This window comes from Coccomyxa subellipsoidea, assembly GCF_000258705.1.
Source record: "Coccomyxa subellipsoidea C-169, whole genome shotgun sequence".
In the NCBI taxonomy this organism is placed as follows: Eukaryota; Viridiplantae; Chlorophyta; class Trebouxiophyceae; family Coccomyxaceae; genus Coccomyxa; species Coccomyxa subellipsoidea.
In genome coordinates this window covers 731,277-750,778 of record NW_005178037.1, presented here as the reverse complement: position 1 = coordinate 750,778, position 19,502 = coordinate 731,277, and the positions used below count along the sequence as shown (strand labels likewise).

The window sequence follows — 19,502 nt, the reverse complement described above, 5'->3', positions numbered from 1 at the left end:
TAGGGCATCGCACATTGACCCGAAGAGCTGGGCGGACGCTATGCCGTCCTGCATATCCATCGGTGCATATGAATGTCCTTTCGACAGTTATGGCAGATGTTTGGCGCCACTCAACGTGCGAACTAATGTGAGAACTGCATGCATGCAGACGAGAGTCGCGATGAAATTAACAGATAAGTTGATTGAGCTTGGTGAAGCTGCAGTCAATGACGTATAACCAGCGTTCAAGCAAAGACATCCACAATCCTTCATAGCTGAATAGTACAACAAGATAACAGCGGGCTACCTCTTTGCGAGTCCACATGCAGAGTGGGAATCAGGAGACCAACATTGCGAGGGCAGCACTGGATAAATTCAAAAGACTGGAGTCTCAGGTGGTTTATCAAACTTGAACGATGACATCACAACACTCCCATATAAATGGGTGCCGTGCACAATTGTGTTCAGTTCAAGCAAAGACAGAGGTGATGAGGATTTTAACGTCACAATAGATGCAGCAATCAGCCCAACACATTGACCCACCAAAAACAGTACACCCTGCGGTGGATGTTAACGTGGATGTCTGCTGAAAATTACAAGCACATCATGCGAAGCGACCAAACGTTGCTTTTTGGAACGATTTCTAAGTTGAGGATGTCACCAATCGGTGACGCCATCCAAACGTGGGGATCTTGTAGATAACTGCGTCACCATCTTGCTATATAGTGGAAGGCTAAGCTGGCCCTGTGCTCCTGCAGTGGGAGACATATGGCGCCAAGGCACCCCGCAGTGCACAGAAAACCAACACACTGCAGAAGAGCAGCACTCTGCTGGAGCAGGCGCAGCAGCGCTTTGCACCCACTCCACCTGTGCGTATCGGGGACTCATCCTTGCTTGTTGCTCTACCTGCCTTTGATTTTAGGGCCATCCTAAGCGCAACAGGAACTGGCCGTCCTGTTCAAAGCTTATAGTCACTGCAGAATGTCAGTCAAGACAGTATTTTGTGCGGAAGCAGGCAGCGCGAGGGCAGGCATGGAGCATACCAGCAGTGACAGGGGTGCAGCCACCAGGCGGGAGGGCAGGGAGGACTCCGGGGGCACAGCAGGGCTCGGATAGCACACAGAGGGGGGATGCTTTTGGGGCACGGCTGCAGCCGAGTGGGGCAGAGCTGGCCAGCAGCAGCAGAGGGAGCAGCCTGGAGCACGCCATGGTAGGGGAGGAGGGCGTGCTGTCAGAGGCCACCAACCTGTTGCTGGGACAGGTGGACACCACTCGCAGAAAATATGCGCATGAGGCTGAAGAGCTGCGGGTGGGGCCCCTTAGAACTCAAAATTGCCAGCAAATCACTCTGCAAGTTGAGCATTTTGCCTTGCGTTGCATGGTTACGTTGCACAAATGCCTTCAGAGAAAGAATGTCATGCTCTGGAGCATGGAGTGTTGCTCTAGACAGGTCTGATCGAGACCACAGAGTCAGACCTGCCAGCTGAGAGCTTGTGGATGTGGAAACTAGGCCGAGGTGGCGCGCTTGGCAAAGCAGCGAGAGGAGCTGGCAAGGGAGGTCAGGGCGGCCGAGCGGGAAGCTCTCTCTGCCAGGGACGGCCTCTCGACAGCACAGGCAGAGCTACGCGAAGCATCTGCCGAACTGGACCTGACCCGCAGCCGCCTGTCTGCGCTGCAAGAGTGCGCAATTGCACCGCTACCATGCCTTTCCTAAACACTTCTGTGCTGGCATGCTGTGATGTCCCAGCTCTGGGTGAGAGCAGCTTGCATAGTGGTGGAATACAGTTGGTTTGTTGGTGTCAAAGATGTGCAGATGTGAGATCTTCCCTGCCGCATACAGGGCCCATCGGCAGGACAAAGAACTGAGCGAGCGGGAGAAGGACGAACTGCGCGCTGCGCGAGAGCATGACCGCTTTGCTCGCGAGGAAGCCTTCCAGGTGATAACTGCCTCCAATACGACCCACCGGCAAAAGCAACCACCGCCATGCCTATAGGACTTGTGATAATGGCTGCTGCACTGGCTCCCGATTGTCCCTGTCCAGGCGCTACTGATCGTGGATGGTGACTCCAGATCAAGCACAAGAGTGTTGAAGTTTGGGACTTTGCGCCCCGGAGGACCCTCAAATGGTGTGGGTATTGCATCTGCCCATGTGTGTCAAGACGGAACATGGACAGTGACACTCAAGTTCGGTGTACTGATGTGCAGATCGAGCAGGACGCGGCGAGGGCGGCCATCGAGCGGGACCGGCGAGAGGCGGCGCGGGCGCGGGCCGAGTGGCACGAGAAGTCCCAGCATGCTGCGGCTGCGGAGGCACGCGCGGCAGCCAAGGAGGCCCAACTGCAGGAGCGGGAGGACGCACTGGAGGGCCAGGTTAGCCTCCCTCTGTCAGCACATCAGTCTCCCTCGATTTCAGTGTCAGGCAGTGGGATTGGGTGGAGGTCTCTAGGGCTTGCCTGACAGCAAAGCCAGATGCAGATGCAAAGGCTGCGGGGGAGGGTAGGTCAACACTATCAGTCAGCAGATGGATGAGGGTGATGGGCCAGATCTATCACTGGACGTTTCCTGGATACCGGTGCCAGGCATTGGAAGATTCTGAGGCTTGACCCAACTGCAAAGCTTGATACAGATAGAAGTCTTACGCTTCAGAAGGACCTCTTCAGGTCCTGTTTGGGTGTCCTCACGTTGCCGCTCAGCTTGCACAGTGGTCTGTGAAGGGTTTCCAAGGGCAGCAACATTATTTTCATGTCTATTTGTGTTAGGACTTAGTCAGGAGGTCAGGCAGATCACACATTTTCAGCCTAGTCAGGGCTGATGTACTGCATGACTCTCATTCCTGGAATCAGCGCCCATTATGGCAACCGAATACCCGGCAGTAAACATGCAAGACCAGTCAGATCATCCTGCTAGAAATGTGTGATGTTGAGGGGCTTTGGCGGTGACTTTGAGCAGGTGCGGGCGAAGGAGCGGGCGCTACGTGAGAGGGAGGCAGGGCTGCAGGCGGGCGAGGCAGCGGCGGCCAAGTACTGCGCGAAGGATTCAGCGCTGGAGCAGAGGGAGGCCGCCCTGGCCGAGCGCGAGGCAGCCATGGCGCGCGCCACCGCCGCTGCCGAATACGCCCGCAGCGAGGCCGAGACGCTCTGGCGCAGCCACAAGGTGTGCACCGACATGGGGACGCTATGATCTGCCCATTGCACTTGCAGTTCCTGTCGGCTGGGAGGTCAATCACTCTTTTTGGGAGTGACAGGGCAGCGTAAGTACCAAAAGCTAGCTGCACACGTCATGACCTCTTCGCAACTGGGCCATGGGTAGTGAAAGCTGTTTAGTACCCTTTCCTGCGATGTCAACGTCTTCAGAGAGTGTATTTTAGTGTAGTAATGCAAACAAAGTTCCCATGTGTGCACGGCAGGAGGAGGCGAAGCGGGTGGCTGAGCAGATGCGAGCGCTGGAAGAAACGCGCGCGCGGATGACTGCCGACCTGGGCGCGCGCGAGGCCGCGCTGACTCAGCGCGAGGACGCCGCACTGGCCGCTGCCCGCAAGCGCGAAGACGAACTGCGCCGCCGCAGCGCCCAGGACGAGCAGGTGCGCCCTCGGCTTGCATTCAAATTATAATCTCGGCCCATGCCGCAGGAGGGTTGTTTGAAAGCAAGGGCACGCAGCAGCTGTTGCAAAAGTGCTGTTGACGATGACTGGCTAAGCACTAAGCAGGCCTACCTTGCCTGTCATTACGGACATTTCCTATATTTTGTCGCTGATGTCTACTGCGTCCGTTGTGATTAAACAGATTCCAATCAGAGCGCTTGTGTCAAGCAGATATAGGCAAAGTCTTCTAGACGTCCCCATGAGGAGTCAGAAGCCAAGTGTCGATCCCTCCTGATCTATGCGGATATGTGTATCTGCAGGAGCGGTCGCGGGCGATGGCGGAGCTGCGGCGGGTGGAGGAGGTGTTGGGGGACACGCGGCGCCAGCTCAGCGCGGCGCAGGGCGAGGAGGAGGCCCTGCGCGCCAAAACAGGCCACCTGCGCCACGAGGCGGACATCGCCCAGGCCGCCTGCGACCGCGCGCGCGCCGCCGAGGCAGCCGCCGTGCAGGTGCGGTCCCGGGGCAGCCGCGTCCTCCTTCCCTGATGTGCATTGCTTCGCTATCGTTTTCAAAGCCCCAGGGTCCAGAGGAATACACAACATCATTCAGACCATGGCTGGGATGCTGTCAGGGATAGAGGGCCTCTGTTCTTGTTGCACTGCTGCCTGATAGCTGACTTGTACTGCTGAAATTAATGCCAGCTCACCTGCTATACTGCGCCTGTTCCTGAAGGGCCTTCTCCCCTCAATTTTCTACAGACGCAAGGTTACAGGTCACGTGCGCTAGAGGTCCATGTGGTTATACAATGCATCACAATAAACATCTGAGTGCGATGTGCGGCAGGGGGCAAAGGAGGCCAAGGCACAGGCGGAGGCGGCGGCAGCAGCGAGCGCGGCGGAGGTCGCTGGCGTGAAACAGCAGTACGACGCGGCGGCTGCTGACTTGGACCGCCTGGCCAAGGAGCGCGAGCGCGCATTGGAGGACTGGGACCAGGAGCGCCGCAGCATTGACGCCGACCGAGCCGCCCTCCTCGCCAGCATGGAGGCACGCTCCTGCGCTGTTTTGTGTGTCTTAAAGCTTTTCGCGTCCTTCTGAACGCGAGTTCTTTTGCCCTTTTGGTATGGGATGGGAAGCAGGGGCTGCCACGCTTGCACATGGATGTCCTGCAGAACAGGGCACCTGCCGGACGTGCAACAGACATGGAAGGGAAGGGTGACACACCCCTGTGATGTTCTGATCCACTCGCACTTGCGCCCAGTCTGCTGGACCACCATATTTCCCTATGACGTATGCAGGGCGCAATGGGTGTTGAAAAGTATTTGACTTATTCTGTTGACAGGCGGCGAAGGAGGCGGCTGCGGCGGAGGCGGCTGCGTTGCGGACGGAGGTTGACCGGGTGATGGCGCGGCATCAGGAGCGCGTGGCGCAGTGGGAGGCCGCCACCTCACACGACGAGGAACAGCTCAACCAGCGCCAAGCCGCCCTCGAGGCATGCAAGCCCATCTAGTTATACTAATAAATCTGCATGGCTGCAGTTGTGCATTTTCTGGCGCTTTTTCCCAAAGTGTGCCTTGCAACCAGCTTCAGATACCAAAATGAGGTCCCACGAGAGGCCCTCTAGCAACCCGGTTTGGCGGCGCCCAATTCTGTCATTACTGTATAATTGCATTCTATTCTGAATTTATCAGGAGAGTAAGCACAGAGTGTATCCTTGGCACGCAGGCGGAGGAGGTGCGGCAGAGGGAGAACAATGCGGAGGTGGCGGATCGGGACAGGCGCTCGGCGGAGCTTCGCGCGCAGCTGGAGAACGACGCGGCCATCCTCAGGCGCGCCCAGAAAGCCGTCGATGCCGAACGCGCCGCCCAAAAGGTGCGCAGGAGATGAGTCTAGTCCTTAGTGAAGTATGCACAACGGTACTGTCCTGTATATGATTCACAGAGCCTTACACTTTTCCTGGATGCACTGGTTAGTCATCCTGTGTGCCGCACGAAAACATTCAATGTCTATTGATGAGCAGCTCCTGATGTGATCACAGCCCAACAAGAAGCTTCCTCATGGTGTACATGCAAATTTTGTGCCGAAAGAGCGCATTTCTGCCAGTGAGGAGCTCGTGATGTCAACAAAGCTCAATAAGAAGCGTCCTCAGTGCGTTCATGTGAATTGTGTGGCAGGAGCGCGCGAAGGAGCTGGCGGCGCACGAGGAGCAGCTGGAGGAGTGGAAGAAGCGGTTCAAGGCGGAGGCGCTACGGCAGATAGGGGAGCGCGAGCGCGCACTGGCCGACTGGCAGGCGCAGCTCGACGCCAAGCGCGCCGACCTCGAAGACCTGAAGAAGAACATGGAGGCGCGGCCCCACTCCTCTCAGCAGCCACTAAAATTGCAGATTTGGAAGCATCGCACGATTCGACACCCAGAAAGCTTTATCTCTGAACGGACACATTAGAGCAATTTGAACCCGTTCTGACGTGGAGATATGCATTCTTATTGTACTCGTGGGCCGTCGAGGGCCTAAATTCGGGAAGGGCATCAAAGCTGCGAGGGCACAACAAGTGGCCACAAGCATGTTGCCTGCAAGGGCAGCACTGTCACCCATCTAAGGGACAACTTTTTGCTCATTACAGAGGGCGGTGCGCGAGCGCGAGGCGGCGTTGGCGGCGCGAGAGAGAGCGGCGGCCGAGGCCGGCCGGGCGGCGGAGGAGCGCTCGGCCGACCTGGCGGGGCGCGCAGCGCACGTGGAGGCGGCCGAGGCGGCGGCTGCCGGGCGCGCGCAGGCGCAGGCCGACCTGCAGGGCCAGCTGGACGCGCTCAAGCATGGCCTCGCGCAGCGCAGTGAGGACCTGGAAGCTGCTGAGTCCGAGGTGTGACGTCCTGGAAAAATGCCCTCAAAAGCTGGTTGTTGCTTTGTGCTGTCAAGCATTGAGTCGGAGCTTATATTATATGATCATCACTGCAGGCCAATTTCTCCACCTCGGGAATATTGTAGCATGCTCTGTGATATGACATGGTTCAATCCCGAATGATGCATAAAGTGGCCCAGTCGATGTGAAGCAGGTGAGCAATGCCTTTCTGCAATCCCCGAGAGTCTGGTCTTGACAGGGACCACCTTGGATGCTAGCAAAACTGTTGCATCCCTTCATGCCAGTGCTGCTCGCAGTAGGTGAGTGTCAAGCAGTTGTGAAACAATACAATCAATCTGTGTGCGCAGGTGCGGAGGGCTCGCAGAGAAACGGAACTTCTGAGGGAGGAGATCGAGGGCCGGGAGCAGAGGGCGGCCGCCAAAGAGGCGCGCTTTGCCGCTGCCGAAGCAGAGGCAGCTGAGGCCCACCACCGTGCAGCCAAGTGCGACCCATCCTGCAGACCATCTTGTCCTTGCACAAATAGATGGGGACTGCTTTTTGAGGACTAAATTTAATGCACATTTGCAATCCAGTGGACCCTTACTGAGGTGCCAGCTTGACCTGCAAGACATGAAAGCGTCTAGTGACAAAGGCAGGGAGGCAAAGACAGGCCTGGCTTGGTCAGGGCACTCAGTCACTTTTACAGCTGCCTAATGGCCCGATGTCTACCAGGAAATAGACTAGTAAGATTGCATTTCTGCATGGTATACTACAAGCATGTGATATGGTTTGGGATGTGCAGGCTCATTGGGGAGGCAGCAGAGAAGGTGGAGGCGGCTCGAGACCGCGACGCTGCCAGCCTGGCAAAGGAGAGGGAGGCCGATGCGCGCCTGTCCGCAGCTGCTGCAGCCGAGGAGCAGATTCGCACTGAGGCCGCAGCCGTCAAGGCCGCAGCCGACTCCGCCGAACAGGACGCAAAGAACGCCAATCGGGTACGAGACAGCGCTCTGCACCGTGTGCCTTTCAAACCAGCATGCACCAGGCCTGCCTGCACGCATCATCGCAGGAAACAATACACTCTCATGGCATGATCTCTGGTGAATAGACCAGGGGCTTCGTCTTTTCCTGTCACAACAAAATACGCAGAACCAGAGACCAAAGAGAGCAGGACGAGGACCAAAGCTCGAGACAGGATGACGCGGCCGCTAAGTTCAAGTGCAGATATGAAAGGATCTTTTTATTGTCTGTTAGGCGGCGGAGGCGGCAGCCGGCGCGCGCGCAGCGCTGGCTCGTCTCGAGGCGGCATTGAGCGTGCGCGAAGCAAAGCTCGCGGACGCGTGGAGGGTCCTCCGCACGCACGCAGGCCGCCTGCTCTCCGAAGACGCCGCATTACAGCTCCAAGTCTGACCCGCCTATTTCCCCGCTCCCTGTGTCCACTTTTCATCAAATTATGGCGTAATTAATGGCCAAGAATTGTGCATCTCACCCTCTTACTGCCTGCGGCCATTGCTGCGCCATGGCCACACGGGTGGAAGGGCAGTCACTGCAGCATCCTTTTGACTGCTATGTGACCCTGCTGGAATGGATATTGAGCAGTATTTATTAAAAGTCTTGTCCTGCCGCTTTTCAATAGACGTGTGATTCAGGGCCCAGAACAGCGATAGTCACATTCTACGTGACCTTGCTGCACTCTTAACAACTCTGTCCCGGCTGCTTCAAACCTGCCCCGGCTGCTGCAAATCACAGGAGGATGCAGCGGTGGCAGAGCGCACGGCGGGCATTTGGGGCCCGGACAATGCCGCCGGAAGCGCGCTGGACCCCCCGGAATGGTCGGGGTCCCCCGAGGAGGGACATCATGCGCTGGCGGCGCGGCGCGCGGTGGTGGCCGAGCGCGAGACGGCGCTGCAGCAGTGGGCGGTCGCTCTCGAGTGCGAGGCCGCGCGGCAGGCCTCCCAGCGGCGTTCCCTTCAGCTCCAGGCTGAGCAGGTGCATGCCGCTTAGTTACCACTCTTAAGACAGTGGCTAATCAGGACACTTACAAAATTCTCTTTCATCTGTGCTTAGAATGCACAAGAAATCATCAGTGGTTCCAGGAATGGAAGATGCTCGTAATGGAAAGATGTTTTGCCTGATGACAACCTTAATTCAACGGAGGTGTATCTCTGCAGGTCGCGCATCACACCGAGCTGTTGAAGGAGGTGGAGGCGGCGGAGGCAACGCTGCAGACAGATGCTGCTGAGCTGGCGGCACAGCGCGCCCAGCTGGCGGAGCAGCAGCAGGCCACAGCGTCTGAGGCTGCACAGCTGGCAGCCCAAAAGGATGAGCTGGTAGCCGAGCGCGCCGCACTTGAGGCCCGCAGCCGCACCGTGGCCAACGTTGAAGCCCAATCACAGGTCCGATGACATCATAAGTGGTGCAGATCACTCCTTCATATGCTGTAGCGAGCAACCAGCACCGCTTGACATTGTGGAGTTCTGTCAGGCAAGGAAGAGCAGCGGAGCTGCAAGGCACATTCCTGCTGTGTTCTGAGACAATGGCGTCGGTTTGCATGCATGTATACACCGGGGGCAGCACCGGTCCTAGCCGGCTCTTGAGAAAGGCGTGTGATGCTGGCTGCACCGGACTGAATGCATGTATGTGTACACCAGGAGCAGCACCGGCTATAGAGAACTCTTGACAAGTGAATACAATGCTGGGTGCACCGGTTTGCATGCATGTTTGACCATGGGGCAATGTTGATCAAGGCCAGCTCCTGACGGGGGTTTGCATGCATGTCTAGCCCTGAGGCACAGCTCCCGACGGGCACGTGTGATTGTGCATGCTTCAGGCGGCCAGCAGGGCGGCGTCGCAGGTGGCAGAGCAGCAGGCGGACCTGAGGGAGCGGGTGAGGCAGTTGCAGGAGGCTGAGCGCGCCCTGCACCAGTCACAGCGTGCCCTGGCCGAGCGCGAAGCTGAAATGGACATGGGCGAACGCCACCTCAATGTGCGTGCATGCCACAGCGCCCCAGCCCTTCCTTTATCACCCATTGCTCATTTCACTACTGCAGGGCACATGGACGGCTGGACCACTCGCTGGTATTTACATTGCACGCCGCCCTTTCTTCCTTTTTGGTGCTCGCTCTGCCTTGTGTGTTTTGCGTGCTGTCAGGCTAACAATGAGATGGAGGGCATGGTTGCCTGCTTGGCAGTTGCTGTGACTGGTGCTCTTGAGCTCTAAATTTCACATTGTCCCTTGTGACATCGTCATGCCAAGAGAGAAGGATGGTGGATGGCAACACACTGAGTGCAAATTTCACTTGCAGGAGCGTGAGGCTGATCTCGAGAGAGTGGCGGCCGAAGCGCTGGCGGCCAGTGAGGCGGCTGAAGCACAGCACTCCGCCGAGGAGCAGCGGCTGAGCACTGAGCGGGAGCAGCTCGAAGCACGATCTGCGCTGGTGATCGGCGCTCCTTATGCCTTACCTTCATTCATAATGCCAATCTTTTGTCTCACTGTGAATTCCACCAAGCGTTTGCACGCAGCCGATGCTTGCGTGGGCTCCTTCCTCTTGGAGTGAAGGCCGCCCATGGCCATCGGTACAGTAAATGAGACAGCAATAATGATCCAATACACGTGCCGTTCTCATCATAGTATCCCAAAAGCCCCTCACAGGCCGGTTCCAGTACCAAGAGAGAGGGATGCTGGCGCAGGTTGAAGAGGCGCTCCAAGGTATTGAGGAGCGCAACAGGGCGCTGGATGAGAGGGCGGCCGAGCTGCAGCAGGAGGCCGCCCGGCAGAAGACCGCTCGCGAAGAGCTTGATACAGGTAGTCTTGCATGCCCCTACAGAATCCACTCCCTTGCTGGCTCTTGTACCCAATCTCTCCGGCAGCAGGAACGGCACGCATGCTATGAGAACTCCTCATCAACTTTTCATGATAGAAATCGCGCTCGATGTGCACCAGATGTCAACATTCAGGAATTGGTCATAGCACACAGCACACACTGGAGGCCATGCCAGTTTCGAATCGCAATTGCTGAAGGAATTGCAACGCACCAGATATGCGATTGGGGATCTGGGGTGGGCATAGATTGCGGCCCTGACTGTGTCGACTGAGAAAAGGTTGTCTTTGCAGCTACGCGGAAGCTGGCGGACCTCGGCGGGCGAGAATCGGCGCAGGCCGCGTACGAGGCCCGGCTGGCCGAGCGCGCATCGCAGCTGGAGCGGGAGCGCGCGCAGCTGGGGGCCGCGCAGGCCGCGCTCAAGCAGGAGCAGGAACGCCTGCAGACCGCCATCAAGGTCAATTTATGTTTCACCCTTGTTTCTTTACCCCCGTAGCAGATCTGGGCTGCTGCCACAAGCTCCTGTTGGGGCCCGACTCTCTCCGGTTTGGTACAGGGGGATGGCAGTATCCGTCACTGTGCTCCTGGCCCTCATGACTCTTGGATTGTTGTTGATGTAGACTACCTTGACAAATCATTACATGAGGGCCGAGCTTTGCGTGTCATAATAAGATCACCTTGAAGTTGGGAGAATTGCATGTGATCAGGCAGCTGAGGAGCGGCTGGAGGCAGATGAGGCGGCGATGGCCGAGCGTGAGCGCGCCACATCGGCAGCGGAGGCGCGCGCACAGGCGCTGCTTAGCCAGGCGACTGCCGATGCCGACCGGCAGCAGCAGGAGCTCGCCACCAAACAGGAATCGCTCAGCAGACAGCTGGCTGTGTTCAAGTGAGCCCCCTGCTGTCCGTTGCTTCGCATATACCATGTTGTGATGCATGAGAACATTGTAGATTGATGTGTGGAGAAACGTTTGGACTCCTTGTTTCAAAAGGACTGTTGCGACCAGGGAGGAGAGGGCGGTGGCTACGAAGGCGCTGGAACTCCGAGAAGGCAAACTGGATGCTCAGCTGGATGCGCTGGCGCAGCGCAGTGAGAAGCTTGCGGAGCAGGAGGCTCTCCTAGCCGCAGACAAGCTCTCGCTGCAGGCAAGCAACTCTGCCCTCACTGCTGCTACCTGCACTAAAATATCATACACGGTGCCCAGACACATGCAAGATTCTGCAAGCTTTGTCAAGCAGTTGGCAAATTTTGTGAGCTCGGAAAGGATTTCCCAACTGTTGCACCAGGCCGAGCAGCGGAAGGCAGAGGCGGCTCAGGAGGCAGCGGCCCGGGCGGCGACGGCGGCCGCAGACGCAGCCGCAGCGGCGGCTGAAAAGCAGGCGCACGCGGATGAGGAGATCAGAGAGGCGCGCGCGTCAGAGGAGCGCGGCCGAGCATGGCTGCAGCGCAAGGAGGCCGAGCTGGCCGTCCGGGCCGAGGCGGCCGCGCGCGCCGACGAGGATGCCGGCGGCCGGGCCCGGGCTGCCGCTGCGGCCGCTGCCGAGCGCGATGCGGAGCTTGCCCGGCGCGCCGAGGAGCTGCAAGCCCAGGGCCGAGTGCTGGTGTGAACCCTGCTCTTGTGCGCTTGCCTGATGTGTCGACTTGCACGATCGCCATAGCACTGCCCTCCTTCTTAGAAGGCTCTTCTTTAGGAGGAGAGAAATCTGCAATTGGTGGTCAAGAGAGGCATATTATTCGTGATGAATCAGAACAGGGACCTGTCAGAGATTGATTTAGTACAAGTGCATGCCATATGCCCGTGGCAAAGCTGCAGCAGGAGGCAGTTTGACAGGTTGTGCATGCTGTGTCATCAGGCGCAGGAGAAGGACACTCTTGAAAAGCTGCGCACACAGCTGGAAGCTGAGCAGGCTGGGGCTGAAAAGCAGCGGGCCGAACTGAAGGCGGCTGCACAAAAGGTGGCTACATCCCTGCACTTGCAGATAACGACTTTGCCGTTTATTTGATTGCACATTGCCCTGACAAGTGCTGCGCGGAATGTCTAGTCAATCCCCTGTGGTCTCTGCAGCATGAGGCTCAAAGAGAGGCTCTTGAGAAGCGGCTGGCAGACTTCCAGGCCAGCGAGGCTTTGCTCAAGAGCAATATGCGCACCTTTGAGGAGCAGAGACGACGTGCTGATGCTCAGGCAGACGCTCAAGCACAGGTGTGCCTCGGACAAATTTGTGTCCAACAATGCGGTGCTGAATACCAAAGCATGCGCACTGATAGGCATGCATCGAGTTGGGCAGATATCAGCTGAGTTGCTTTGCGTTTCTGTCCCCAGGAGCTTGAGAGGAGAGAAAGCAAGGTGAAGGCCAAGGAGGCAGAGCTGTCGGCGCTGGAGCAGACCACAGAGTCCAAGCTGAAGATGGCCCAGCAAAAGGTATGTCCCCTTTGCATGCTCCCCGCCTGCCTCAGCTCATCACTGAGAGAGCAGTGATGACTGTACCATCTGTTGTAGCGCTGACTCCTTGGCCTGCATTCCAACATGTCCCTCCAAATCAGCTCTCCAAGCCCGTACGCACACTTAAGAAACCCACTCCTTTGTCACAGGCTCTGGAGGAGGCGCAGGCGAGGCTGGCTGAGCTGGACTCCAGGCACCAGCAGCTGCTCAAGGCTGAGAAGGCAGCAGAGGAACGGCTCAACGCCGTCACCCGCGACGCCGATGCCACGGTGACTAACCATCCCTGGCTACCACTCACACCTGTACACACACTTGCACTGCATTCAATAAAACCTGGAAGATCCCCCTTCGTGCACAGGCTTTTGGAGCTTTTGGATTGCAGCTGTCCCTTGAACGTGCTTGATAATTGCAGTATGCAACGTCCTTTTGCACCATTAAGTGGAAATTGAGTGGGATTGAGTGGTTTTTTTATGTGTGTGTACACCGGCTTGGAGAGCTGAGCTGGAAGGACGTGTGGGGGCGCAGGCAAAGGAGCAGCTGAGGCAGGCGCAAGAAGAGGCGGACGCGCATTGGCGGAAGGCGGCGGCGGCGGCCGGCGCGCTAGACGCGCGCGCGGCGGCGCTGGCCGACCGGGAGGCGGCCACCGCCGAGCAGCGCGCCGCACTTGCCACCCGGCAGCAGGCCATGCAGAAACGGGAGGTGTGACAATCTTCTGCAGTCCCTCCATGCATCCTTCATTCTCATCGCAAGATATCCCTGTTGCTTGCACATTGACCTTGCACATTGAATTGGGACATAAGCACCAAGCCCAGCATCATGCTTTGTGGGAAGATCCAAAACTGTGAAGGCATCTTTATGGGCCCGGTTGGAGCACAATGTGGGTGCGCTTTGGTGCTCATCCCACAAGGACATGGTAAATTGAAGACACTGAGGGGTGATTGCGGCGATTTGCTTGTGCAGGAGGGCATTGCCAGCGCAGAGCAGGAGTTAGCACAGGCGCGCGGGCAGCTGGCTGAGGAGCAGGCAGAGGCGGCTGCAAAGGTGTCGGCGCTGGAGGAAGGGTCCGAGCGGCTGAAGACGGAGGCGCGGAAGCTGCAGGAAGCCAAGCGCAGCTGGTCGGAAGGCGAGCAGGAACGCCGCGGAGCAGCCGCCCTCCTCGAAGAGGCCCGGACCGAGGCAGCCCGCATCAAGGTGCGCTCTCAATCCTAGTTTTATTTCCATATTTGTGATGGTGGAACGGTCTAGCAAAGCATCCAGCTTTATAACCGCCTGGCATGGATGTCATGCAGCCCTGGACATGATGCAAGCTCCTCGCTTTAAAGTCTTGTTCTGAGGCACCTAAGCCATCTAGGAAAGGATCCAGCTGCACAGTCATTTGGCATCATTGTCCTACTGCCCTGTAGAGAATGACATGTTCTTTAATGCCCCACAACGGCAACAATATAATAGTGCTCTTGTTGTGACAGGCGAAGGCCAAGGTGTTGGCGGAGGAGGAGAGGGCGCTGGCGGATCTGCGCACGCAGCTCACAGAGCGCGAGCGCAAATGGCACGAGACCGCCGCCGAGCACGCCAGCACTGTCGCCACTGCCCAGGTGCCCACCCAAATCCACACCCACCGCAACTCTGTACAAGAGAGAGTGTGCCTGTCGACTTCTGCTTTGGTTAATTTCTTGTCCGCAGACCCGCAATACGGGCGTCGATGGGTTGATATTGCGCAGGTTGGGTGAAAAGTGGACATCAACTCGAAGAGCATGGTCATGAAGTCTTTTAGACACATCATCCTCAGGTTCAGACAATACATTGACGATGTTGAGGCCTAATAATAATGAGAATAGTGGTGTTGACATGGAGCCGTTCGGCGCGCAGGTGCGGTCGGAGGCGGTGGCGGCGGCGCAGGAGCGGCTGGAGGCGACCAAGGCGGCGCTCGAGCGGCGGCGCGAGGAGCTGCGCGGCCTCGAACGCGACGTCCGCGACGCCGCCCGCGCAGCCGACGCCGCCGGCAAGGCAGCCGCCGCTCGCGATGCCGACCTGCGCCGCCAAGAGGTGCGTGTTTCTGGCTCGCATGTGTGCATTTCATGTGTCGCAATGCAGTGTGCTTAGGATCCGGAAAAGGAGGACGCACTGCGTGTGATGAAGCCACTAAAATGATTTGATGCTCAGACACCTTTAAGAACATGTCCGGCATCCGCTTTGCCAGGGAAAGTGGCGAGGTTGGTTACATATTGAGCAGAGAAACACGGTATGTGGGGTGTGTTGCAGGAGGCTCAGGCGGAGAGGGAGGCTGGACTGGAGCGTCAGAAGGCTGCGCTGGAGCAGGAAGCCCAGCGACTGGCCTCCCACCGCGAGCAAATTGCGCAGCAGAGCGCGCAGGTGGGAACAAATATACAATACCTCTATTTCCATATTATTTGCGACTTTGTTTTGGACAGCCTTTGCAAGCAGAGCTGTTTTTGCCTTCAGCTCGATCATTCTGGTCCTGACCGCCCACATTGGCCCAATGGTTGCGGACATGGACGATCAAATGCGCTTGCAGTAACAGTGGATATATCTTGGGTGCAGGCAAGGGAGCAGGAGCAGGAGGTGGCGGCCAGCGAGGCGGCGGTGGCGCTGCAGTCGGCCGAGGTCAAGGCGCAGCAGAAGGCGCTGGAGGAGAAGCAGCGCGAACTGGAGCAGCTGCAGGCCAACCTCTGGGCCAAGGTGCGGCCCTGAGCCATTTACTGCACAGCAGACTTTGCTCGAGACTTATTGTCAGGAGGACAGTGAGAATAATCATCTTGCAAGGCAGATCAGATGCTTTGTTCAACATGCCTGCACCTGATGTGGATCGTGTACATATATGATCGACTTGCCAGAGATCTTGACTTTTGACTGTGGAAGGGATGAAGGGCATGCACGGTTTGGGTGAAGCTTATCGATTAGGATACACTCGGCGCAGGTGGAGGGCGCGGCCGAGGAGGTGAGGGAGCGCGAGGTGGCGGCTGCCAAGAAGGAGGCAGAAGTTGCGGCCGCGCTGGAGGAGGTGTCGCAGCGTGAGACCGCCGCGCAGGCAGCCGCCGCGCAGCTTGCGCGCCTCGACAAGCAGCTCGGCGCCCGCAAGCTGGAAGCCCGCGAGCTGCAGGTCACACAACTTTTCTCTTCCGCTTCTTTCTTATTGCTTGTTGTTTCCTGTCAATACATGTCATCAGACGGGATTGGCTACCTTTTTGTCCGTAAGCTAGTTTATCTCAGAATGGGAATACCACCAGCGAGATCTGGAGGGTCCCCCCGCTGAGATAATTGTCTGCGCAACAAGGAAGAGGGCCAGAGAGCAAGATGACAAAATCGCAGTGGGTAGCGTCATTGGCTGTTGTAGTCAGGGCAGTAGGGGCGTCATGTGATTAGAGACGCATGTCTCTGCAGGAGGTATACGATCAGCTGGTGGCGCGAGAGAAGGCGGTGCGAGCGGCGGAGGCCGGCCTGGCCGACGCGGAGGCCGAGGGACTGGCGCGGCTGCGGCAGCGCGAGGACGAGATTGAGGCGTCCCTTCGCTCACGCGAGACCCGCCTCTCCCGCCAGGTCCGCAGGGAGACTGTTTCCAACACCATGGCCTTGAAAGATATTCATGTGTGTGCAGTGATATTTTCTGGTCATTTGAGACTCTTGCCAGTAATCACTGCAAAACAAACTGCCTTGACCACCAAAATCCATCTTGTGACATCATCGAGCCCTCTCAGCGCGCTGGTGATGGCCTTCCTAGGAAGGAAGCAATGCGGAAGTGGCCGCTCCAAGGGCGTGAGCTGAGCTGCCTGGCTCAAGAATATCATTGAGTGAAAGGTCGGTTTGTGTGCGCAGGAGGAGGCGGTAGGGGAGAGGGAGCGGAGCCTGAGGATGCAGGAGGACGACGTGGGCACCACAGAGCGGCGGGCGGCCAGCCTCCTCGCCGACGCCGAAACCCAGGCGAACCGCATCGTGCGCTACTCTGCCCTTTTCCCTCACTGACCTAAAACTCCTTCCCAAGTATGCGTGTGTGACATTGTCAGCTGCTGCATGCTGTCGATGAGGTATGCCTGCGTCGCATCCAGCTCAGCACGACAGACGGGACCTGAATTTTGTGATCTGCCTTTATCCTGGCCACGTGCCCCTGTCTCAGGGAGAAGACATCTGCGGTGTTGACGTTGCTGTGCGGTGTGTGCACAGCTGGCGAACGCGCGCACGGAGCAGGAGCGGCTGGAGGCGGAGGCGCGGCGGGCCCGGGACAGCGCTCACAACCAGCAGCTGCACCTCATGCGCCAGACCATGTCCGCCATCAAGGTGCCAACCCTTGACCCGTGTCCCATCACAAGACCGCATGCATCAGCAATGACCCATGCGTCTCTTGATCCTTCCCTGACATGTGCATGCATCCTGCAATAGTCCATCCTTTGATACCCCGTGCGTCAGCAATCTGATGGATTGGTGGAGAAAATGGAAGAGTGTGCTGGGAAGAAGGTACATGCCAGCTCTTGTTGGGCCTGTCTGACACACATAGGTGTGGTGATGCAGAGCCCAGCAAATGGCGTGCGGGACAGCGATGACGGCTTCGGCTCGATGATTGGCGACGACAGCCGCCGCACGTCGCCGGCGGCCGAGTCGGCGCAGCAACCCCAGCCGACGGCGTTCTCTCCACAGCTCTCCTCGCCCTTTTCGCCGCAGCCGCCGCCGCCCATCCCGGCGTCGTCGCCGCTGTTGGAGTCGCCCGTTCTGCGGCCCGGCCGCGCGCCCTTCGCCGCCCAGACACCCACGCTCGGCACCGGTGCGAGCAGGCTACCCTTTCCTTTGCGCATTGCTCAGATTTTGTTGCCTCGAATTATTTGCACAAGTGCCTATTTGCACCTTTCTTTGCCTTCAAAGACGTCTTGGCATCTGGAAGGTCTCCGTGTGACTGCTTGCACACGAGAATGATGGTGATTCTCCTTTTTGGGAAATTTTGCGGTACTTACTTCACACAATGCCACGGCTGCTGGCAGTTGTCAGAGAGGTATCGGCATGCACAGGGAGGTACGACAGGCGCAGCACGGCAACACCAAACCAGATCTTCTGGACGCCGGGCCTCGCAGCACAGATGACGCCCACGCTGAGAGAGGACGGCGGCGATGCCCCAAGCGGCAGGGGCCTTGATGGCTTTGCCGGCGCATCGGCCGCCGAGTCGCAGCACCATGCGCTCAGCAGCCTGCTGGGCACCCTGCAGGCAGCCACCCAGAAGGGCTCAAACAGGTCGCTGCGCAACCTTTGCCTGCTCTGTATTGCCTCCTTTAAATGTAAAATTGTGACATCAATGTTACAAAGCTGGCCCTTCACGGCTACGATGCGCTTGTAGAAAGCCCCACAGGACGTGTGTTGGTACCCCTGGCTCTCCTCTTTGAGCTGTGGCTGGCAGGCGGGAATGTCCTTGACATTTACTCTCAATATGTATGACTCATAAAGTGCCCTTATCACACCCCCCTGGCAATCTGCAGGATTGCGCGCATCGAGGGCATCCTACGAGTGATCGAGGCGGACGCGGCAGAGCCGGAGCGCGTGAAACGGGCCGAGGCGTCCGTTGCGCGGCTGCGGGCACAGCTGGCAGAGCTGCAGGCCGGCGAGGGGGCCCTAGTAGAGCAGGTGAGCACTTTTTTGAATTTCATGAAAGAAAGCAAAAGATAGACAAAAAATATTTTATTACTAAACCCCGAGTGTCGCTGGCGAGAATTGAACGCATGCTTCTTCGAGAGAGGGAATCGGGCCCATTCACCGCTCTTCCCACCTCGGCCTGTTGTTGTTGGTGTATTGTGTTTTCTGACAAATATATGTACACCTGAGCCGATTCAGCAAGCTCAGAACTCTCCTCCAAACCCCGTTCAAAAGAGGCTTTTCGTACTCATCAAAGTGCTAGACCCGCATGAAAAGGAAAGTCACCAGCAATGATGCTAAAAGAAAGAGAGAATTTTGGGTCGTCCGGTAGCATCAAAGCGGCGCCCTTTAGAGAATTGCCTTCCTAGGTAGGCCAGGTGCACTTTTATGGCAGGAATTTGATTGTCATTGGCAGCAGAATGACTGTCACGAAGTGTGCCAAGTATCGAAGCACATGCACCCGAGAAAGAAACCTTGTGGCAGGTGGCGGGCGTGCGCGAGCGGCGGTCGGCGGCTGCGGAGGTGCGGGCGCTGCTGGATGAGCACCAGCGGCAGCTGGCGCGCTGGGAGGGCCGCGTCGCGCGCCAGCTCGAGAAGATCGTGGCGCTGCAGCGCGGCGGCCGCACGCCCACCTCAGCAGCCACCCCGGCATCCGCCGTGCCGTTCCGCGCCGCTTCAGGTAACACTGATCGAGGGGCTTCCACCTCAGCAAAAGAAGAAATGAATAGCAAAGGCACATAAATGCCGAGCTTCAGGGTAGTCCACCGACGTTTTGTTTCAGGCCCCTGTTACTTGCGGTGCATCATTGTATTCTGCCGCAGGACCATAACTGCTGACCGAAAGGGTGAGTGGGTCTGCAGCTGGTCTGTGTCTCTGATCTATCTATTGGTGGCCTTGCTCTCTTGCTGAGGTGACCTTTTGATGCCAACTCGGTTCAGCAAACTTATATCCGGCTGGGAGCAGCAGAAGACTTCTCCCATGTTGCATGGCGTGAAGGAACTTCATTTTAAGCACTGAAGGTGACTTTGGCCGTGTGCAGAGTCGAGCGAGGACTACCCACCGCGACAGCCGCTCATGACAGAAGCACGGCAATCCATGGCAGACTTCACAACGCCATCCACTGGGCCCCGGCTCAGAAATGGCATGCGATGAGCCTGCCCTTGACCCTGGTCTTGGTCCTCACGTGAGCATCCAGATGGATATGCACCCGCGCTTTTGCACCA

At 57.8% G+C, this 19,502-nt stretch overlaps 2 protein-coding genes across 2 annotated transcripts; both read left to right on the top strand.

The window, feature by feature from the left end:
* Positions 1-5,155: 5,155 nt before the first annotated feature.
* Positions 5,156-6,001, top strand: COCSUDRAFT_62496 (hypothetical protein; the record flags this gene model as incomplete). Its single annotated transcript, XM_005648454.1, has 3 exons — positions 5,156-5,188; positions 5,283-5,429; positions 5,732-6,001. The coding sequence occupies 3 exons, from the start codon at positions 5,156-5,158 to the stop codon at positions 5,999-6,001; spliced, it is 450 nt and encodes a 149-aa protein (XP_005648511.1).
* Positions 6,002-6,119: 118 nt separating this feature from the next.
* Positions 6,120-19,431, top strand: COCSUDRAFT_62495 (hypothetical protein; the record flags this gene model as incomplete). Its single annotated transcript, XM_005648453.1, has 33 exons — positions 6,120-6,142; positions 6,182-6,416; positions 6,764-6,897; positions 7,198-7,387; positions 7,647-7,796; positions 8,142-8,381; positions 8,564-8,788; positions 9,223-9,378; positions 9,698-9,829; positions 10,083-10,197; positions 10,507-10,670; positions 10,921-11,099; positions 11,218-11,407; positions 11,498-11,812; positions 12,065-12,166; positions 12,277-12,411; positions 12,532-12,630; positions 12,801-12,920; positions 13,177-13,350; positions 13,612-13,842; positions 14,118-14,243; positions 14,518-14,694; positions 14,911-15,021; positions 15,211-15,348; positions 15,587-15,769; positions 16,051-16,206; positions 16,483-16,599; positions 16,828-16,941; positions 17,173-17,422; positions 17,664-17,883; positions 18,126-18,270; positions 18,763-18,958; positions 19,319-19,431. The coding sequence occupies 33 exons, from the start codon at positions 6,120-6,122 to the stop codon at positions 19,429-19,431; spliced, it is 5,355 nt and encodes a 1,784-aa protein (XP_005648510.1).
* Positions 19,432-19,502: the final 71 nt, after the last annotated feature.